The sequence below is a fragment of the Kryptolebias marmoratus genome, linkage group LG4 (assembly GCF_001649575.2).
Source record: "Kryptolebias marmoratus isolate JLee-2015 linkage group LG4, ASM164957v2, whole genome shotgun sequence".
Classification (NCBI taxonomy): domain Eukaryota; kingdom Metazoa; phylum Chordata; class Actinopteri; order Cyprinodontiformes; family Rivulidae; genus Kryptolebias; species Kryptolebias marmoratus.
In genome coordinates, this window is record NC_051433.1 from 15,996,860 (window position 1) to 16,019,668 (window position 22,809).

Genomic DNA, 22,809 nt, shown 5'->3' on the forward strand with positions numbered 1-22,809 from the left:
CAGAAGAAGAACATTACCTTTTCTCTTTCAACCTGGTATCTCTGATTCCATTGTTCTCCCTCTGACTCGATTTACATCCGACTGTCCAAAGTGTACTTGTCAATGTTGGATGTAAACAGACAACAATTTTTGGCAACAAAACAAGACTGCTGATTTCACTCAGTTAATATAAATTATCCTGTGGATTTTTGGTGAATGATGCATACTTAGTGGGTATTTTTATAATATTTTTTTATCATACTTAAATTAAATCAGATTACTGAAAGTAAACTGTGGAAATAAGAGATTAACTTGAAAACAGCAGAGCTTAAATATACAAAACAATCTTCATCTGTGCAAACATTTTATCCCATGACTCAAATATTGTTTCTTTAATGACTGATATAAAAAAAATACACTAAACAGTAGATAATGTAAAAAAAAGATTCTAAAAAAGACAGGGCTTTTAGCCCATTTAGCTTAGTAAGCTAAATGGACTGAATGCAGTTTGAGTTTTGTGAGTCAACCCTTTGAAGGTTAATCATATATTTTTAAAGTTTGTTGCTTGGTTACAAAATGACTGGACAAATTGCCCATGCTGACTCATGAGCTCACAGAACCACTTTAAGACAGACTCTCAGTTGTCGCTAAACAAAAACCAGATGTCAACTTCCAGTTCAAGTCCTGTACAACAAATCCACTTAGTCTTCTTTCATGCTTCTGCAGTTCTGCCTCCAGCAGTGGCTCCAGAGTCCCTGCTGCTCGCTACAGCAGGAGAAGGTTTGAGCAAAAAATGGGATTTTACTGCAATGACAATGGCAGCACTTTCTGAAAAGCCAAGACAAATGTTTAAACTAGATTTAAGATATGAGCAGTTTATTTGTCGTATACATTGTCATGAATAACACTGCAGGGAAATCCACGTTTAAATGCTCCAAGACAGTCACAATCAAAGCAATGAAACAAAATGTTATAAAATAGTTTATTTACAGTTAATACACAGTAATAAGTAGTTAACAGAGAATGTGATAATGACTGTGGTGTGAGGAAGCCGTAATGAATTGAATCCCTCCGCTCTTGCAGAGTTTGACTCAGATGTCCCTTTATGCTGAAGTCCTTGCCTTTAGAGACCAGAGCATTTGTATGTGTATGTATAAAAAAAATATTCAAAATATGATTTTACAAAAATTAAACTTACTTCAGTCTACCATGGTGCACTGACCTTTGTCTGAAAATAAAATACAGACTTTACAGTCAGAGTGCATGATTTGCAAATCTCTAAAACTGTATTGATTATTATTTTAAATGATTTCAAAATCGATTTTTGAGCATTTTGCATTGATTTAGAATTCCCAGGACTAGGAATTGCAATTCTCTACAGAATCGATTTTTTTCTGCACCCCTAATACTGAGAACATCCAAGCTGTAAAATAAGTTAGACACAACAAATTACACGTTTTACTTCTTCAATACACCCACTGTTTGACTCGATGACAGCTGCACATTATAACAACCAGCTTCATAAAGAGGTCAGCTAAAATGGTGAGCAGAGCTTTAATTAGATGATGAATTCGACACTTACTTTCTGTGCCGGTTTTTGCAAATACCCCCTGCAGTTTTTACCTGCCCTTTGCTAAAACAAAAACCACTTAAGCAGAAAGAAACAAACAGCTGATTGTTTCCCTGAAAACGCAAAGAATAGTTTTCTTCTTGCTAAAGCCACCAAAGGTGCAGAAAAAATTGGCTCTGGTTCGAGAAAACCTCTGCTGCAGAGGAACGGTTCAGTTGAGTTCAACGATCAATAATTAATAGCGCCTCTCAGCCGTCATGTCTCAAAATCAGCACTTTGGAGGATTCAGACTTTTGAAGAGCTTTTGTCAAGAAAAGGAACAGAATGGATTCGGCAGGAAAACTGTGGTTTTCACTGTGAAGCCTCGGTGGGAGGTCTGATGTGTTAGGGAATGTTGCTCCTGAGCAAGGCTGCTAATTTATTCAAAATTCAAGGCACATCTGAGCGTCGCTGATGACCCCAAACACTCCTCTGAGTCTGGCTTTGATTGCAGCGTCAGGAGAGCTCACCTTTACAATCAACTGATGAAACAATCTAACACAAGCTCTGCAACAGAGCACAGAAAAAAACAACTGCTCAAGTACAGATTTACACCCGCAAAATTACTTGCCCTGTCAGTAATAATACGTACCACAGTCAGCTAACAACCTCTGGATCCTGTTATCTTACAGACGATCCACACCGCCCTCCTCACACTCCTTTTTTTTAATCTCTTCTTTAAGGCAGAACAGTTTGTTAACATGAGTCCTCACCTCCTGTTTAAATAGTTATCCTCTCTACCAAACAAATTATTAACCACAGTCCACATGTTTTCACTTCCTCTGTGTGGTGATTTGGTTTTTCTATGGGTTTTGTTTATGTTTTATTTTATTCTTTGGTTTGGGGTTTTGTTGCGATTCTGTTGTAGTCTGCATTTTGTTGTCTTATGTTCATGTTGCATTTCACCCTTCCCCAGTCACTCACTTGCCTGTTAACCACGCCCATCTACACCTGTCCTGACTCTGTAATCACTCCACCTGTTCCCACTCACCTCGTTATCCTCAGTACTCAAATACCCGGCCATTTCTTCCACTAGTCGCTGGTTCATTGTCTGTGTTAGTTGTCTATTGTTTGATGTAGTTTGATGTCTATTGTTTTAGTTACCCTCGTTCTGTGTTCCTGGTTTCTGTCGGTTCCATGTTTGTATTTAAATTTAGGTTTTGTTTGTTTGCTGCCACGTCAGCATTTTTGTTTTTGTTTATTCTCAAGTTTAATAAATTAGTTTTTTTCCCCCTTACTATGAGTCTGCATTCTGGGTTCGCCTTAGTCTCCACCGTTCCTGACACTCTGGCATTTATTACCTCATCTTTCACTTATTTATTGTGGTTTTACTCATATATATTACTTTATATTTATCACGGAGTGTACATTAGGCTACAGATCAGTCTCAAAAGTCTCAAAGATCCACTGTTTTTGTCAGCATCTGTCTGGTATTTCCTTATTTTTGCTGTCATTTATCTTCGATAAGACAAAGATTTTGGTTAAATTTGTGCACTCAAAGCGCACAAATTAAAATTTTCCTCCTAAGATTACTTTCTGATTTTCAAAATCCTTTTTAATATTTATGAAAAAAGTCACAATTGGTGTTAGGCTATGTTTTCTTGTATAATGTTTACTGCTTTAGCAAATAATTTATGGATAAATACCAATAATGGAACAGAGGGACCGTTATACCTGACAACAGTAAACCTCATTTCTCAGTAGTAAAAGTTTTGATCTGTGTTTTAGAGTTTGAACACATCAGATCATCAAAGTAATTTTTTTTATTTGAGTTTTCTGTAAAGCTTGTGAACAATGCATATCTTGGCCCAGTATCTCGCTGGGCTGGGACTGTTGAAGACTAGTTGGTGACTCAAAATTGCAAAAAAAATAAGCAAAATCAGGAGACTAGCAGGCTGTACTTTCTTCAGGACTATTACTGTACACATTTCTGCCGGGATAATTGGATAATCCGTAATTAACAGCACTGTGAAGGTTTAAAGATAGCATTTGGTCAGCTATTTCGATCAGAACAAATCTCTGATTCTCCAAACTATCATCCAAAGAGCTGTCTGCAACAAGTAAGATGTAATTAATCACAACATTTTTACAGAATCCTGAACTGTCCCTTAACTATCATTGAGGTCATCATGGTCGTCTAACACAAATGGAACTCCAACCTCAATTGTGCTCTCAGACTGCAGGTTTACTTGTGGTTCCTAGAGTTTCTAAAAGGAGAATGGGAGGCGGCGCTTTCAGTTCTCAGGTTCCTCTCTTGTGGAACCAGCTTCCAGTTTCTGTCCAGTGTGGCTGACGCCCTGTCTGCTTTGACCCTCCTGTGGCCTTCGGGTCAAACTGGAGGACAAGCTGACCACATTTCCCCTCTCCACAGCTCCCCACGTTTATACATGCAGTCGTTGCTGTCGTTAAAGCTACTCATTACCACGTGATGAAGACCAGTCAAAAAACAAAAATAAAGTCATAATGTAAGAAACAAAACCCACCCAATATTTTTTCTCATATTGCTGGGTAATGTGTCCTTGAATTGAAAACTTCAGCAGTAAATTCAGCTGAATGTTTTGTTTACATTGAGTGCACACCCACATTTCAGATTTGCATGTCAATATATCTGGAAAACTACTGGAGGAAATGCTTTCAGACTGCACCATTTGATAGCTTGGGGTGCTCTTTTTGTTTGATTTCATAGCTCACTTTGTTTTTCTTCCCATAGAGACTACGACTGGACCAATCGTGTTTGTCTGTGTCTCTTTCCTGTCCTCTTAATGTCCAGCCGGTCCAGACAGATGGCCGTCCATCCTGAGCCTGGTTTTGGTCCCGCTGGAGGTTTCTTCCTGTTAAAAGGAAGTAATTTCTTTCCACTGTCTCCACCATGCTGATCAGGAATACATTGCATTATAATAGAATGAATACACTGTCATTAGATTTGAACCTGGATCTATTTTGGACTTAATTGGGTTTATGACAGCTTTGGATCATACAGTCTCAGATAGCTCTCAAACAGAGATTTACCCCCCAAATATCCCCTTAATGGGTTCTTAAAATGTTTTTTAAAAAATCCTGGTATCTTAAATACAAACTGGTCCTGACACACACACACACACACACACACACACTCCTCTGTTTATTGGTGGTTTCCACAGACACCTATCAGCTTCTCGTCGTTCCGCTGCTGAATGGGGGAGCACGTGGCCGCGCGTCACGTGACCGCAGGCACGTTGGACAGCAGCTGCATCCCGCTGCTGCCTCTCCGCCCAAAATGGATGGAGCAGTTCTCCGATCAGCTGAGGAGGGGACTACAGAACCGAGGACTTCCAGAGAAGACGGGTCCTGGGGATGAGACGGGGGACTTGTCCTGCTGATTCCCAGGAAGCCTGGAAAGATGCGATGAGGAGGATGTGCAGCTGATTTTTTGTTGTTATTAGTATTATTGTTTTTTTTTTTATTGTAAAATCGGCTCAGGAATATCGCTGTTCTTCCCGATATGTGGAGCAGAAATGGCTAGGAGAAGAAGAGGTACAACAAATAAACATAGAAGTTTTTTTTTATTATTTGAAGGTAAATGTGTGGGACAAAGAAGACGAGAAAGAAGCGGCTTTTTCATGAAAAACAAACTAATCTATAAATGATTTAGTTTCCAATAAGATTTCACATCTACCTCCCTCAGAGGCTGAAACCTTGGACAGCTCCTGCTCTTTGTTTGCTGCACTGCTTCTGGACTCCTCTGTCTCTTTTAGTGGATCCCTGATTTTTTATTTTTCCTTTTTTCTTTTATGTTTGTCCCAAACCTCCATAGGAATCGCCTGCGTTCATAAAAAAAAAAAAAAAATACTAATCCTTCCCCATTGGTCGGACAGCGGTGCACATGCTATAACAACAGGATCTGCAAAGAGCTCAGCCTATCACGTTCCGAGCACGCTTTTCTACCAAGATTTGTATTTTATGTTGTAACCAGATGTGCTCTGCCCGCTTGCGCCAAAAGGTTTAAATGACTGACAATAAAAGGAGCAATCACAAGGATGCTGGTGCGGTGAGGATGGAGCGATCAGAGCCGAGGTGAGGGCTTCTTTGTTTCCAGCTGCCTGTGTAGTAAAGCAGCCAAAGCATGCTCAAGTACCGGATCCAGATGTTGTTCAACGAGGTGCTGCTGCTGATGCGCTCCGATCCGAGCAGGAGGGCTGACCCGGGCTCCGACCCCCGCATCAGGACCAGGGGCTTTGCCATTGGAGACTGTCGCTGGCCGCGGGTGAGCTGCTCTCATCAGATCCGCGGCGATGACGATGACGATGAGGAGGACTACTATGGCTCGGAACCCCGGCCACGCAGTCTGGCTCTTGAGGATAAAGAGGGAGCCAGAGCCCAGGACGGGGGTCTGAATTCAGGGTCCCTGCCGAGTCTCTCCGAAAGCGGGACGCGGACGCCACAGTGCCGGATCTGCTTCCAGGGGCCAGAGAAGGTGAAGTCAGGGGACCTGGGTCTTGATGTGCGTCCGTGCATGAGCAGGAAGGGGAGCAGGTCTTTGTTCCTGCGAGTCCCTTGTGTTGTCATGAAGCCGGCGGTTAGCTTATGGAGCCTTCAGCAGGACAGGTGGCTCCTGGTACAAGGTGCTTAAAGATGAAAGAACAAAGGAGATTATTGAAGGGCTCTATAAGGCAGGATCAGGGGGCCTCTTCTGAATAAAGTGCTTTTTAGAGACCTGTAAAGGAATCATCTCTCGCTGCCTTTATGACAGAGTTTTACACTAAGATCGTTCTTGTTTTGGTGAAACCCTGTGAGTTGTCACGCTCAGGGTGTTGTTGACGACTCAGCTACTAACACGTGAAAATTAAGCTCAATATCTGTAAAACTGACTGAGTTGGAGCCATTTTTTGTCTAGACTAAGCTCAGCTGGGTGTGGGGGCCATCTTGAGTTGCATTGTGTTTCATTCAAATCCTTCTGTTGGTTCATGAGATATTTTGCTGACAGGCAAACTCGGTCGACTCCAAAAGTTAACACCAAAGTTTTAAGCAAAGGTCTATACCACATACTCAGTGTATGTGGTATAGATGACTCTCAGCTACTACCATGACAAATTTTAGCCTAATATATGTGAAATTAGCTGGATTATAACAATTTTTGCGCTTGTGAGGTTTGATTAGCTGTGGCGGCCATCTTGAGTTGGGTTAACTTACACATGAACAGCTATAACTCAGTCAGTTTTACAGACAATGAGGTTAAATTTGACGTGGTCGTAGCTGAGGCTGAGCCCCAGCTTAGACAACAAGCGCTACCTGATCGCACAAGATCCGTGTTTAAAATCATGCTATGGACTAATAGAGTCAGCTCTGTATGCCTGTTAGCAAAATATCTCATAAACCACTGCACAGATTTTCATGATGTCCATCTACAGCTGACTAACCTTTGGAGTCAAACCAATTCAAGATGGCTGCCACAGCTAATCTACCTTAGCCAACACAAAAATTGCTACACTGCAGTGAATTTTACAGATACTGAGCTAGAATTTGACGTGGTAGTAGCTGAGAGTCATTCACAACACAAGCTTCAATCGCTAACAGATCACACAAAATATATCTTATGAGATTGTGCATTAAGTTAGTTTCAAGGTTTAGACAGAATGGCTATAACACTGTCCTTTCTCAACGTAAAATAATCTTAGTCTGTAAGAATTTTTCAAATCTGATTTCAAAGTAAAGTTATGGAGTGCCTGAGATTAAATTGAGTATCAGTAGTGATCTAAAAATACCCGTGAGTAGACAAAGGGCACCAGTTAAGAATAGTCTGCGTCTTTGTGTTTACTCTGATGTGAAGTCCTCACAGAAATAGGTCTGCAGTTTGTACAAAACGAAACGTGTGACTGACTGAAGGAGGAGGTATAAGTTGGGTAACAGTGGGAACCATTAAAACATTTAGACTTTTTGGGTCTGTGTCCACCCTGTGTTTTAGCTTATCTAATTCAAGACCTCGCGTGTTGCTTAGAGTCGTAAACTGTGTCCAGACAGAGATATTAAACAAAAGATGCATCAGTGTCTCAATCCTCCAAAGATGAGTTTTAATGTCAAAAGTTCAGGATGTGATTCTTTCTGTTTGATCGGTGAGATTTATCCCTCACAATGCTTTAAGAACGTTTCTGATCAATTTTAAACCTAGGTAGACACAATTAAATGGGAAGGAACGGCCAAAAATGTTTCTAGGACGTCCAGCAGAGGGTCCAGGATTATCTGACTGCAGTTTAAAGGTTTCACCACTTTGTAGCTGTTCACTGGGAGTTTACATGGCTAAAAAAGCTTTTATTGCTGTTGTAAAAAAACCAAACTGACTGTCAACAATGAAGAAGAATTACATATACACAATATTAAAATGCCAGCCTAAGATCATCTTATGTTACAAAACGACTGAGTCTGTATTTTCAAGGTTTAATCTTGAACATTTCATACGATACTGCGAGATGTCACACTCAGATTATATGTTGTTAATGACTCTCAGCTACTACCACAGCAAATCGTAGCTCAATATCTGTAAAACTGACTGAATTGGAGCCATTTTTATGGTGGCTAATGTCAATTAGCTATGGCAGCTATATTGATCTAGACTCTCTAAAAGTCAATCATATGTAGATGTACATCCAATGATTACTATCTGAAAGTTTTATCATAGTTCATCCAGTGGTTCATGAGATATTTTGCTAACAGACAAACAGGATTGACTCCAGCAGTTGATGCTACAGTTCTAAGCAAAGATTTTGCACAATGAGCAGAATCTGAAATATGTGTTGTGACTTATTCTCAGCTACAAGCGTCTCAGGTTTTAGCACAATATCTGTAAAAACGACTAAATGATAACTACTTTTGTGTTTTATAAGTTCAGTTGACTGTGGTGGCCGTCTTAAATTGGATTGACTCCAAAATTTATTTAGTTGTAGATGTAAATTTAAGGATCATTTCCTGAAAAATTCAATAAAATCCTCCCATTGGTTCATGAACTGTTTTGCTAACAGACGGGCTGACTTGACTCCAAATACATTAGTTAATGACGTTATTTTAAACAAAGCTCCTTTTTCTTCACAGACACATGAACACAAACACACAGATGTGAAATAACAATATTATCCACCGGCACCTTTCAGTGGAGGGGGATAAAACGTACCTTTTAGTAACGTGCCAACATGAAGCTGACAGAGAACTGTGTGTCCAATATGGTACAGTGCTTATGCAGCTTAATGAAGTTATTCAAAATGTCTTTTCTTTTCAGGACTTGTGATTATTTTACAGAGATGATAAAAAGTAAATGAGCACCAGGAGCTGTCGGAAAGAAAAAACAGAATGATGATCAAAGTGGCATAAAATGAAAGTAAAGATCGGAGAAGATGAATAGTCGACACGATCCGAGGCGTCTGAAAACAGACGCATGAGTTACAGGATCCTGTCTTTTAATGGTGGAAAGAAACAGAATATTTATGAAAAGCAAAGCAGCTGAAACTGTAGGCAGCTCTTTTGTTTTCAACTAACAGTAAACAAACAACAGGACACTTTTTATTCACCCGTATAGATTTATTTCTGCCTGTTAACACGTTTATTATAATGCCTGCTAGCTTCACAACACAGCAACTTGTGTGACCTGAGACAACATGAACTCTGTCTTCACTGCGCTCAGATGTGGACTCAGTGGTTTATTCTCATGCAGCGGCCTGTGTTGTCCTGCAGGGGGAGCTGCTGAGCCCCTGTCGCTGTGACGGCTCGGTGCGCTGCACCCACCAGGCCTGCCTCGTCCGCTGGATCAGTGAGAGGGGCTCCTGGAGCTGCGAGCTCTGCTACTTCAAGTACCAGGTGTTGGCCATCAGCACCAGAAACCCTCTGCAGGTACACCCTTCAACGACATGAACAAAGACTGGACTTTTACTTTTCTAGGCTTTGTGCCAAAATGCTGTTCTTTTTAAAAATTTCCATACATTTTTTGCATTTTAACTACTTCTACATACTATTTTAGCCATAATATATTATATCATATGTATATCAAAGCGCTCAGCTCATTTAGGAGATGGGTGCTGTGACTTTTGGTTTCTATAACTTTAATACTTTTCAAAATATTTAACTTTATTTACAAATATTTTTCCCATAGAAATGCACCGAAATCTCAGAAACATTGTTCTTTTTATGATTTTGCTCTATTTTTGTCTTCTTATGCTATTTTAGCTTTTAGCTACTGTTCTGCTACTTTTAGCTTTTATTTAGTGATTTGCTCATTTTAGTCAGCGTTCTTTTTTTTTGTTGTTGTTGTTGTTTTTAGCTAGTGTTTTTGCTCCCATTACTTTTTGGCTAGAGGTTTGCTACTTTTGTTTCTTTGGCTAGCATTTTGCTTCTTTGAGCTAAAATTTGCTATAGTTAGCTTTTAGCTAGCATTTTGCTAAGTTTTGTTTTTTTAAGACAGCGTTTTGCTGCTGTTAACTTTTAGATATTGTTTCGCAACTTTTAGCTTTAAGGTAGAGTTTTGCTGCTTTTAAGTTCTCTATCAGTTTTCAACCTTTGTTCTCCTTTTAGCTCCTGTTCTGCTTCTTTCAGCACGCAGCGTTCATGCTATTACAGACAATAAAAGTTTCAGTTAGCTTTAAGACTAACTGAGAGAAAAGAATATTAATTATAATGGAAACCTGCTCTATTCAGGGTTTACTTTAAGACCACGACGTGCTCAACAGGAAGCACAGCAGCTTCACATGATGCTTCAAAGGATGAAGCTTCTGTAGCTCTGAAGAAAAGTCCAGTACAGGAACAAATAAATACTGAAAATTCAAAGTAACTCAAACGCCTAAAACAACACGAGGCACCACACAATCTTTTGGCCTTTTTATCTGTAGCCATCTTGGATTTTGGAATCCAGATGTTCTGTAATTCAGTAAGTAAGGATGTAACTAAAGCACATTGTTCCTTATTATTCATTTTACTCCCAACTATGAACACAGTTTACTTTGTGAGCATAATGTTGTGTAGAAAAGGATATAAAATAATCATAAATCTTTCGGCTAAAACATATCTTGGGTTTCCTTTTTTTTAAAAAAAAGAAAGTACAGTGATTTTTTTTATGGACAGCTTTGTCCCCCTAAGGGTGCATCGTTACCGTCCACCTGTAGCAACATGCTCCGTTAGGACAAAGAGTTTTTCACATGCAAATAATTAAGTCCATGGGAAAAATGTTTCACAACAAATATTTGGGCAACCGTGATCTGTAGAAATGCTCAAACACACCCATAATAAAGTTTTTATTATCATGCACAGTAACTAAGGAATATCATCACTGCAAGGAACTGCTCGAAGTCAGAGCTTTTCAATATTGTACAATAAATAGAGGATAAATTATTTGAACTAGTAAAAAAACAGAAGTTTAACAGGACAGTGCTCAGTAGGAGCATCACTACAACCCACTGGAGCTATAGCTGACACCAAATCATAATAATCTTCTTTAGTAAAACTAAATATATGATGTCACCAAATGATTTCAGGCTTTAAAAGTTGGACCAATGGCTCCAATGCAAGATTTATTCACTTTACAGCTGCTAAATCCATTATTATGTGTCTCGTTAGCCATTAGTTGTGTAAAATATAAAATACACATATAAATGTATGTGTGTGATCAGTGTTTGTGTGTGTGTGTGTAGTGGCAGGCCATCTCTTTGACCGTGATCGAGAAGGTGCAGATTGCAGCCATCATCCTGGGCTTCCTGTTCCTCGTCGCGAGCGTCTCCTGGCTGGTGTGGTCGTCTCTCAGCCCCTCGGCCAAGTGGCAGCGGCAGGACCTCCTGTTTCAGATCTGCTACAGCATGTACGGCTTCATGGACGTGGTGTGTGTAGGTGAGACGCGGGCTCCTCGATGGCATGTCACGTATCTGTCTGCCAAAATAAAAAGTGTTCTTTTTTACCGTTCATTTTGTTATTAATCCTGTTTCCATGAAGTTTACGGTTCAGTTAGCTTTTATTTTCTCACATGTATTGTGAACTTGCCAGCAAATCTCTGAACTACTTTAATTCCCAAACACTCACCAACAACCTAAGCACCACCCTGCACCTTTAATTGTTTGTTTCTGAACAAACAAGTGTTTGTCTCTTTGAAACTACATCCTGCCTAAACCTCTCCACTTTTTTTTTGTCCCTAACGCCCAGGCCTTATAATCCACGAAGGATCATCTGTTTACCGGATCTTTAAGCGTTGGCGGGCAGTGAACCAGCAGTGGAAAGTGCTGAACTACGAGAAAGCCAAGGACTTAGGCGACCCCATCAGCTGCAGCAGCAAAGCCGGCGCTCGGGTCGAGAGGAACTTTCCCCATGGCGGCCGGAGAACGAGCCGCTACGTCAGGACTATTCTCAGCCACCACTGTGGCTACACCCTCCTGCACATCCTCAGCCAGCTGAGGCCCTCCAACCTGAGTGGCTCCAACCAGGAGATGGTCATGAGAGTGACCACCGTATGAGGCCGGGACGTACGGACGCGAGTCCCCGTAGAGGACGTCAAAGTGCTTAAACACAGAAATCCCAATGTGCCATAAAAAAACAAAAACATAAAAACTGCCTGGGACTGTAGTTACATGAACTCCCACTGAGCTATGAGGAGAAACACGTTTCTGAGCTTTCAGAGCGGAGATCATTCCAATAAAACCTTAAAGAGTTTTGTTCATTTTTATCACCGTGACACGTGTTTCTACATGTAACTAAGTACATTTTTACTTCATTTTTGTATTTAAAAAAGAAAAAAAGTAATGTTATTGATATTATACAAAACTTGATGATAAAAATGATTGTGTACTCCTATTTCTCCACACATGCACACACACACACACACACAATAGATGTGACCTTTCAAAGCCCAGTAATACAATTTGAACATATATGCTCAAAAAAACCCATTAAAAATATATAATTTATAATAAAGTGTGTGTTTGTTTTAGAACAAATACTGTGTTTTGTTGTATTATAAGAGAACAAAAGGATATCAAATGAACCTGTCAGTTCCAAATGGGCTGTGGAAACAAGTAACGACGAGTAAATTTTTAGATTTTCTTTAATTCTGTAGCAGCTGATGTGTCCGTGAAACAGATTTGCAATCTATCGTCACTAATGCCAGCAGAACCGAGCTGTGCAGTACTTCAGATCGGTAAAAAAACTAAGTTTTGTTGCAGAAAAATGCAAAAAGGTGAACTGCCTTTAGCTCAGTCAAAGAAAAAGGAAAGAATCCAGAGTTTGGCTATGTGAATTTTTCCATTTGAGCATCTATGATACTTGTAATGTTTTGACATAATCTATTAAAATGACTGTTTTTGGAAGGCAGCATTTTGCTACAGTTTTTAGCTCTCTTATGTTGTCTCATATCATAAATTTTGAGATGTTGGAATCAGTGATTCAACCTCCCGATCTGCTGATGGAGACAGAATGTTCCCTCCTGCTTTCTAACCTTTTAAAGCAAATGGAGACTTAAGTCTGATGAGTCAGAGTAATTAAAAATGCTACAGGGGACGAGCTGCATCCCCTTTATGCTTGAAAATATAGAATTAAAAATTCTTCTGAAGGGTTTTCCTCAAAGCTTAAAACAGCTGTTTGTGGTTTTGATACAGCTGGATTTTGTACCATAGTGTTATCTCAGTTTCTACAAAAAATTTAAGGATTAAATAAATCTGATAAGTGAAAACAAGATCAGAGAATGAATCCGGGTTTTGCCAACTAATCCCCGTGACTTGAACATCAAGCTACACTGATCATCTCCTAAAGAAGCAAATGCTTTGTCACTCCTGCTGTATGTAAACAAGGTGCCTGGATTAGGTTCAAAGGAGTGTGGTGTTGTAATATTATGTCTGGTTTCAAAGAAACAAAAGGTTTGGACCGCACAGTGACTACTGGAAAAGTACAAACTTGGTTCCCAGTGAGATAAAGCTGGAGGCATATAGCATTATATTTAGCAGATGTTTTAACTAAAGTGAAGCTGAGGAACACATGGGGGTAAGCAATGACAATTAGTTTAAAAAAGAAAACAATATATAAATTCTCCAAACTAAAATTCATCTGTGTTAATTAGGGATATAAATAAATTTCATTGTTTGAATAAACCTATTTTATCTGTGAAAAATCCATTAAAAGTGCACTTTACACACAGTGAGTTAGACTGAGAAAATGTTAACTTGTTAATTCTTCTCTTTTGGTTTATTTTATTACAGAGAGGAGGTAAAGTCCTGTTTTGTTTTGTTTTTCCGTCTCTGTCGCTGATTTCATCAAACCTGGCAACCCCGAGCAGACGCTCGGTGATGACGTAAAAGGCCCGCGACTCTCTACATGTGACAAACTCACCGAGAAGAAACGAACGAGGCGGCTTGTTGTAGCTCTCGGTGATTTTAAGGACATATTGGACTCGGTTAGGAGTCCAGTTTGTTCCAACATGACTTCATCAATGCCGCAGAAGCGTTTTTACAGACAGAGAGCTCATTCTAACCCGATGGCGCATCACACCTTCGATTAGTGAGTGATCTTCAGCAGACTTTCCTCGTCGCATCACTGCTCCTCTGTGCTTGGCCGGGGGTTTAGATCAGCAGTTTTCACTTGTGCATTCTTAAATACAACTCTTAATGAAACAAACCCCAGAGCGCTGGGAACTTGGTTTTCAGCTCAATAAACTCAATAAGGTGACTCAGTGTCACCAAGTGTAACAATCTGTTAATTTGTCCAGACATACAACAGCCACTTGTTTCCTTCTGGTTGTTTGTTTTATTATTTCTCAGTGGAGTTCCATTACTTTAATACATAATATGATAAGAATTAAAGAATGATTTTGTGAAAGCAATAAAATCCCACTTCTAAGGTAGTGTGTAATACAAATAGTACTCTGGTAAAGTCTTAATAATCACTCATTTCTTTATATTTTCCAAGGACTTTTCTAAAGTGGTCTTAACTAATAGATCTTCAGGCTTTGTGAAGGTCTTTCAATTGTTTTCTTTGGACTTTTGCAGGTTTTCTCTCATTTTCAGAACCTCATCATTTTCAGAGAAATGTGTTTTTGTTTGTTAAGCTTCTTAAATGTTGACTCGTGGGTCATTCAGACTCAAAGGATGAACCAGTGTTGTGGCGACACATAACGGGCAAGTTGGCAAAAAATAATCTGTTAGACCCTAGTAGTTTGTACAAAAATTGCTTTAACTGAATCTAAGAAAAACAACAAAAAAAGTACAGTTTGACATAAAATTGTATTTTAGCATCAACAGAGCAAAACCCAAAGAGCTGTCAGCTGAAAACCTGGCAAAAACTGAAGGATGACGCATATCTCAGGACTTTATTGGATTTTTTCCTCTTCCTTTAAGAAATAACTTTCAAATACTATTAACCTGATGCAGATAGTTTTATGGACTCTTTTTTTTCCCCCCTTGTCCTTGTTTTTTTAGGCACACGACACAAGGACAGAGCAGAAATCGAGTGAAAAACCAGCCAAAGTCCAAAGCAAATCTTTGCGAGGATATATTTTCAGATATAATCTGCCTTTTTATTTTTTTTCGAGTCCAGTAGTTTGGATTGGTTCTGCCTTCCCACCATCCTCCCAGTTCCTGGAACCATAACGACTGAGTCAGACTGACCGTTCAATGCTAGTGATCCCCATTACACAATTCTGGACTTGCTCCTCAAAACTATTGAATCTTATTGCGTTGATCAAACCCCCTCGTCAGACTGATGTGTTTTAAAGGTCCAGCTGATTAAATCTGCATGTTGCCTAACAGGAGTCACTATGAGTCCAACACTGACATCCCACCATAAAACCCTTATTTCATTTTGATGTATGTGATTCAAATTGGACTGATTTTACTTAGAAAAAAGGTTTTTACGAATCAGAAATCTGTAATGCTCTTGTAGGTCTGGATAAATGGCCATGTGTTATTTTTTCATGACTGCAGTTTGTGTTCTTTGTTGCCTGCAGTCTCTCTTCAGTACTTCAGTACCAATTTGTTCAATTAAAAGTTAGATCTTTGCACCTCACTGTGTCCTCCTCCTCCTCCTCAGTCCGGTGTGTCCTGATGAAATGGACTGGTCCAAGCTGTATCCAGAGCTCGCGACCTCTGACCAGTCTGAGAGAGATACCCCGCGAGTCGAATTTGCGGACGTCGGATGCGGATATGGTGGCCTTTTAGGTGATTAGGTCACAGATCTGTTGGCCAGTACTTTTTGTCCCGCTCTGTATCGATCTGATGTCTCGTGTCTGTCTTCGTCTTCACTCTCTCCAGTGGAGTTATCGCCGCTCTTCCCAGATAAACTTATCTTGGGTTTGGAGATTCGAGTGAAAGTGTCAGATTATGTTCAGGACCGTATTCAGTCGCTGCGGGCCTCCAACCCGGGAAGCTATCAGAACATCGCCTGCATCCGCAGCAATGCAATGAAGTACCTCCCCAACTTCTTCCTCAAAGGACAGGTACATTTCAAAAGATTTCCTGTACATATACACACTAACAAAGCTTTGAAATACAGCATCATATCGTGAGTTACTCAGCAGGTTGAAATAGTAATCTTTTTCTACTTGTTTTTCTGTGTCACCACTCATACCGGTCCATTTTGTTGACTCGGAGCTGAGGTTTCTCTTTCATGAATACTTTCCACGTATTTGACAGCATCTTTACCGAGTCGGATGAGTTTGACAGATTTTATTTGATCGTTTTTTCTCAAACTGAATCAGAATCAGTGACCTTGTTTCTCTCTCTGATCCACAAACCTCCATATGAGCTGTTTTTGTGTTTTTTTACCTCCTTTTATAGCTTGTTTTGATTAACAACTCATTATGATTCCAGATGAGGATGATCATGTCCTCACATTTACCAGAATTAAAATTGGGGGAAAAAAATTTTTTTTTTTTTTTTCACATTTCCGTGGCTGTTTGGTTTGGGATAAATAGAGTTTATTTCTGACTGAACTGATGATGAACAGGCCAAGACCAAAGTGGGTTGCATACATTTCCAAACAACTCCGGATCTCAAAACCTTCATTTGAACACCACTTTACCTGAACGCAGACATTAATTTTGCATCTCATGGGTCAGTAGATATATAATATATATATATATATATAATATTCCTGTCAGGTGTGTCTGAGGCTGCACTAGTAGTGCTACAGCTAGCTGCTGCTGCTCTTTGTGTTTGCAAACAACCCCAGAATTCTATGTAAATAACGGAGTAATGTTAAAGTACTAAGTGTTATTTAGGTTGTGTGTTGGAGCTCTTTATTTTAAACACCTTCACATCACTGTCAGTTTCAAATTACACGATTATTCCACCAGGAAGGTTATGATACCCCGACAGGAAGTGGTCCCAGATCGCACCAGAGGAGCTAAATGCTAAAGGTAGCTCGCCTGCAAGTAACCATAGATTTTTTAAAGTAAATAGCAGTGTAATGTGGAGGTGACAGCTCTTTAAAGGTTTGTAAAATAGCGTTTGTGTAAACCTCTGTTAAGCTTTAGTGACTGGAGTTGTTTTGAGATAGCAACAATCCATTTTGATCGTAGTCTCGCTCAGACTCGCTGTCAGTTCGTTCTATTGTTATTTCTTTAAACTGCGGTCATTCAAAGAGCTACCTACAACCGATTTGTTGCCACTATTTGTAAAATTTTCTGTGAAATATATTTTTAGGAAATAAACAAAAAGGACTGTAGTTACATAACATCTCATTCAGTCGAGCGTAAAATGATTATATAAATATAATGTTTCTTGCTCATTTTAAGCATATGGAGGGAAATAATTCATCCAGATTCTCATAAATGATGTATCAGTTTGTTGACTGAGCACAAAGCTACACACGGCACGATGATCTCTGACTTGTTTAAACTCATTTTAGATTCAACAGTTTGCCTACATAGTGTGGATTAAAAAAAAGAGATTATCTTTAGTGCAAATAAACTAGGAAAGGAGCAGCTGTAAAAGTGACACATTTATGGGTTTCAGATGGTAGGCGTTTCATCTAAAAGCTACAAACTCGTCTTTTAAAAATTTAACTGCACTATTCAAGCAATAATTGATCATGTCAAGTCTTAGTGTCAGCCTAAGAAATTAAGCTTGACCTTTTTTTTGTAAAATAGTCACAAATCATCCCTAATAATTTGTTACCGATGAACATCTGTTGCTTTATTACCAGCCGTCTGTGCAGCTCATAATTAGGACACTCATGGATCAGGAGAAGACCACCCAGACAAATTGTCTTTACACGCATAAATCAGCACATTTTAACGACTCANTTTGTAACTTAAAAATAATTTAAAGTATTGAGGTTTTTCCGTCTTCCATCAGCAGCTCCGGAGCCCCTGAGGGCTGCTGATCCCGGTGATTTTCCCCCCACGTCTTTCTGCCTGTGCCAGATGGTATTTATTTTACCTAATAAAAAGTGACTGGAGTGATTTTTTTTTTTAATATATCAGTCAGACTAATGTCAGTGGAAGCTGCTCACATTCGCCTGTCAAAGACAGACACACAGAGAGCTTTATATAGAAAACAGAAAATCAGAGAGGGAAATTCCAGTCTTGTTTAACAACCAACCACAGAATATTACGGCAGCTTCATTTTCAGCTTCTTTCTGCGTTTCAGGCCTTATTGTGTTCAGCTGAGCTTAATCTTGATCTGCTTTTTATTTTCTGCTGACCCATAATAACACAGTTTAAACATTTATTATGTGAAAGTTAATTCAAATTTGCAGTCTAACTACTTCTGCACACTTTGTGCTAAATTAGCTGTTCATATATGTTTTAGCTTAACATTTGCTATAATTAATTTTTAGTTTAACCTTTATTGCTTTTACGTAGCCTTTTATTTCTTTTAGCTTTTGCTGCTTCGGCTTTTTGTAAAATTTTGCAAGTTTTAGCTAGCATTTTACTACTTCTAGCTTCTAGCTACTGTTCTGCTGGTATTAGCTTTTAGCTAACCTTTAAGCTTTTAGATAGCCTTTTGTTTCTTTCAGCTAGCCTTTGCTTTATTTAGCTTTTAGTTGGAGTTTTGCTACTTTTAGCTTTTAGCTACCATTTGCCACTTTTTCTACTTTTATATAACCTTTTATTACTTTTAGCTCTTAGCTACCTATTTGCTACTCTAGCTTTTTGTAGCCTTTTGCAAGTTTTAGCTATCATTTTGCTATTTTTAGCTTTTAGGTAACCCTTTACTACATTGAGGTTTTAGATAGTCTTTTGTTTCTTTCAGCTAGCCTTTGCTACATTTTGCTTTTAGCTTCTAGCTAGTGGTCTGCTTGTTTTGCTTTTAACAGTTCAGTTTTAGCTTCTTGCAAATTTCAGCATCATTATCACTCGGCAGTCAACATTTTCACTGAAAAGGCAAATTCTTTGTGTATTCTTGAGGTCAAGAAAACAGCTTCACTTATTGTTTAAATCAGTGCTCTGTTGACTGACGCCTCGTGTTTTGTTTGGCCTTGCAGCTCAGTAAGATGTTCTTCCTGTTTCCCGACCCTCACTTTAAGAAGACCAAACATAAATGGAGGATCATCAGTCCCACCTTGTTAGCGGAATATGCCTATGCTCTGAGAGTTGGGGTATGTATGCCTGCCGACAGCCAAACAAAAACTGAATCAAGTGAAGACTCTGATTTTTATTGGTTGGAAAGAATCAGTCATGCCGCGGTTTCCGAATGTGCACTCTTCCAGGTTTTTCACAGTTTTTATGGTTTAGAGCCATCTTGAAATGGATTCATTTAGTTTTTCCTATCAATGTGCATTCAGTTCTGTGCAGAAACAACTTCTGCAGTTTTTACAGAATAATCTAAAAGGATTGACAAAAATGTTGTTGAATAATAATAATTTAAGGCCTAGCATTCCCTGACGTCCTGATAAGATTTTCAGCATTTATAGAATAGCTCTAGATCTCGTTCTTGTCAAATTTGTAGGGCAGCCAAATTTAGGACAACTATTAGTGGCTACAAGCTTCTCCTTATTTTAGAAACTTCTGCTTTTGAGAGCCTAAAATCCTTCTCTGTATCCTTCTACAACCTGTGGATAATTGTTCATGTTTAAAGGAGTTTGTGCACAGTTGGAGGTGTTTGAATATCAAAAACCTCATGCTTTAAGCTGCTAAATCAGCTGAACAGCCAAATTTATTCCGAGCAGCCGGCGCGGGGGCCAGACTTTGATTTGTCATGATAATTACGGCCTGTTTTGTTTATTTTGACAATTGCCGTCATAAATAGTCAAGATTGGCAAGAAAAACAAAAGTTTGGCCTACGTGGGACTTCAAATTGGGAGTTTTATTTGCTTTTCCCATTCATTGAGCTAACCGGGCCTCTGATTGACTCGCAGCTTCTTTTTGTGAAAACATGTTTGCGCTACAGCTGGATGTTTTCATCTTTTTTTAAAATTCCACTAAACTGAATATGTAATTAAACTTAAACCTATCTTTTTGTGACAGTCAGTAGTAATAACTATTTAGGACACTTAATTTTAATTATAATATAATAATTAGGACATTTTTTCCTTTTCTGGGTTTTTTTTATTCATCAAAGACTTTTGCCTCTGTTACGCTTTTATCAGTGGATTGCATTTTGCAGAAAATCCTTGAATTCACTGGAACCAAACTGAGCAACCGGTGTGGCCTGCAGCTGAGCCTCCGTCTCCTCCCCTGCCCCCTCCACCCCTCCACCAGCTGTCAGTGCAGGACTGGGACACTTGAACAGAGCCTGAACGCTGATGGAGGGTTTTTGAGAACAATGGAAGGCTTGTGTCTGAATTTGACTTTATAGTGTGCATTGATGGATTTGTGGATGCTTATGTTTGTGTGTGTGTGTGTGTGTTTGGTGTGTGAGCTCTACATGGGCTTTCAGCAGTGGCGTGGAGCCATATCTTTGCTGGTGGGTGGGAAGGCTGTCAAGAATCTGCTCCTTTACAGAGGCAGTCTCACAGCGTATTATTTATAAGTCGCAATTATTCAAATTTAAAACGTGGTCAGACAGCACCCAAAACAGCAAGCAGTGCTGATTAAACAGCAGCGATTAGTGTGAATTAGGTGTCAAGAACACAATCTCTCATCATAACCCTCTCTGGGAAAACAGACCATAAGTGATGAAACACGCTTGTGTGGAAATGTGAGCCGTTTTCTAAGTAATCCCTTTTCTGGTAAATTTATCTCCCAGTCTCTAAAGTAAACACTATTGACCCAGGTGATTCACCTCTGTGTTGTCTGTGGACTATTTTTATCTTCCTGCTGGGGATGAAAGCCTCACCTGGAGGGAAAAAAAAAAAAGTCATAATTTGTGTTTTATCCCTGTGTGAAACTTCATGAACCTCTGAGCTGAATTAATAACCTCTGTGTGTTTGTCTGCTCCTGTCAGGGTTTAGTATACACCATAACAGATGTGGAGGAAGTCCACCTCTGGATGGTGAAGCACTTCACCGAACATCCACTGTTTACACGGGTCACAGAAGAAGAACTGGTACGTTTGACGAGAGCAGCTTATCTGCTCGTTGAAGAAAAAGCGGTCAGAGTATGAAACAGGAGCAGAAATGTGTTTTAACACGTACGCCTCGTCTCATTGTTTATCAGGAGAGGATCTTTTATTCAAATCAGCTTATGAGCCACAGCTAAATGTTACACAGGCAGGGAAAAGTCCAAATGTTTCTGCTCTGACTGGTTCTGATATTTGAGGTTTTACGTCCACCTCGTTGGGACACTTTCAGGGCTTTTTTTACCCCCAACTTTGGTCAGACCTCAGCTTTTTTTTTTCTTTCTGACTCTCAGTTCTGTCATCCCCATCTTTTAATGTAATCAGGGTTTTAATCTTCTCTCAACAGGTTGATGATGTCATTATAAGTCGCCTGGGTACATGTACAGAAGAAGGAAAGAAAGTGCAGAGGAATGGCGGGAAAAATTACCTCGCAGTTTTCCGTAGGATTGAAGATCCACTCTGAGACCAAATGATGTGAAAGTGTACTTTTATTATAGAACAATATTATAAATAGATTTTGTAAATCTTTTTTTTTATGCATTGTGTCCTTCAGTTCACAGGGGAAGTAGTTCTTATTTTATTTTATACTTGGGACAGATTTGATTTTGTTCTCTTCAAAGAGATAGTTCAGATCTTTTTTGAAATCAGGTGTGGAAAAGTTATAAATAATTAATTTTGTTCCTGTTGTAAATAACTCTGAACAACCTCTCTTTGGAGAAATAGAGTTTAGTTCTGAGCTAACAGGTAGTCTGAGCTAACAGCTAGTCTGAGCTAACAAGAACTCTGAGCTAACAGCTAATCTGAGCGTGGGGAGTGGATAACAGCCGTCTTAAAACAGCTCCAGTCTTAAACATTTCATTATCAGGTCTTACGAACACTGTTTTATAAACCTAAACTTCCTTCAAGGTTCTTTACATTGAAATCTTTGGGTATTTGTCAGCGCGAACACTGGCAGCAGCAGTTGGCTGTAGCCTTCCTGGTGCAGCTTGCAGCACCTCCTGCAGGATTATCTTAATATAACTGTGTAATGCAAACCTGATTAGAAAGTAGCTTTCAAGTAAACTGCGGTCTTGGTTAGCTCGGACTAGCTGTTAGCTCATCAGTCCGGTCAGTATTTACAGTCTGTTTCTCCGAACTGAGGTTCTGCAAAGTGCCATCTAAAAGATGGAACATAATAACCCCAAACCCCACTTCAAGAGTGCTGAACTATCCCTTTAACTTCAGTTGATGAGTTTAAGTTTAACTTAATACACAGCTTTTATGAGTCAAGAGCTGAATGTTTTGTTTTAGTTTGTAACATGTTTAAAATGACTAAAACTTGTTTGAATACACTTTGTTCTTGGCTTTGTTTTCTATCTTAAAAACAGAAAAGAAAAAAAAAGATTCCAACCTTTTTACATTTTAACTCATTTGTTCTGAATCACTGTCTGTCTGGTTGAAAGATAAGCGAGTAGCAGCTCATTCTGTCAAATTTAATGAGATGAGTAATTATCTTTATCTACCAGGCTATCTTTGTGAAGTTCAGCTCAAAATAGTCTGGTTACAGGAACAGTAACTTTCAGTGTTTATTTTGGGATTTTAGCCGTATATTACAGGTTGGGTTTTTTTTTTTGGTCTGTCAAGAGTTTGGAAACGGGATGGCGCAGGTCTGAAAGCCGTTTTGGTGCTTCAGGCTGCGGTGATTATGAACAGGACAGCACATGCCTTAATGATGGAAACCCAGACGCTGGAAAAACTGAACACAGAACTATTGAAGCACTCGAATTGTAACAATTCCAACAAAACAAAAAATCC

At 39.2% G+C, this 22,809-nt stretch overlaps 2 protein-coding genes across 3 annotated transcripts; both read left to right on the forward strand.

Moving 5' to 3' along the window:
* Window positions 1-4,811: 4,811 nt before the first annotated feature.
* Window positions 4,812-12,865, forward strand: LOC108235768 (E3 ubiquitin-protein ligase MARCHF9). The gene is made up of 4 exons (XM_017415996.3): window positions 4,812-6,041; window positions 9,287-9,442; window positions 11,233-11,425; window positions 11,735-12,865. The coding sequence occupies exons 1-4, from the start codon at window positions 5,691-5,693 to the stop codon at window positions 12,040-12,042; spliced, it is 1,008 nt and encodes a 335-aa protein (XP_017271485.1). The 5' UTR covers window positions 4,812-5,690; the 3' UTR covers window positions 12,043-12,865.
* Window positions 12,866-13,886: 1,021 nt separating this feature from the next.
* Window positions 13,887-22,346, forward strand: mettl1 (methyltransferase like 1). Of its 2 annotated transcripts, XM_017415997.3 has the most exons (6): window positions 13,887-14,074; window positions 15,602-15,729; window positions 15,823-16,007; window positions 19,001-19,114; window positions 20,902-21,003; window positions 21,362-22,346. In XM_017415997.3, exons 1-6 carry the CDS (start codon window positions 13,995-13,997, stop codon window positions 21,476-21,478), a joined length of 726 nt encoding a protein of 241 aa, XP_017271486.1. In that variant the 5' UTR covers window positions 13,887-13,994; the 3' UTR covers window positions 21,479-22,346. The 2 variants fall into 2 exon arrangements, with proteins under 2 accessions (XP_017271486.1, XP_037831294.1); XM_037975366.1 differs by lacking the exons at window positions 20,902-21,003; window positions 21,362-22,346 and adding an exon at window positions 20,122-20,813.
* Window positions 22,347-22,809: the final 463 nt, after the last annotated feature.

Bases quoted from the DNA above. Each gene is read 5' to 3' on its own strand.
- mettl1 (XM_017415997.3), top strand. From the start codon at position 13,995: ATGACTTCATCAATGCCGCAGAAGCGTTTTTACAGACAGAGAGCTCAT. The intron at 14,075-15,601 runs GTGAGTGATCTT...CCTCCTCCTCAG, and splicing joins GCGCATCACACCTTCGATTA to TCCGGTGTGTCCTGATGAAA. The intron at 16,008-19,000 runs GTACATTTCAAA...TTGGCCTTGCAG, and splicing joins ACTTCTTCCTCAAAGGACAG to CTCAGTAAGATGTTCTTCCT.
- LOC108235768 (XM_017415996.3), top strand. From the start codon at position 5,691: ATGCTCAAGTACCGGATCCAGATGTTGTTCAACGAGGTGCTGCTGCTG. The intron at 6,042-9,286 runs GTGAAGTCAGGG...GTTGTCCTGCAG, and splicing joins GCTTCCAGGGGCCAGAGAAG to GGGGAGCTGCTGAGCCCCTG. The intron at 11,426-11,734 runs GTGAGACGCGGG...CCTAACGCCCAG, and splicing joins CATGGACGTGGTGTGTGTAG to GCCTTATAATCCACGAAGGA.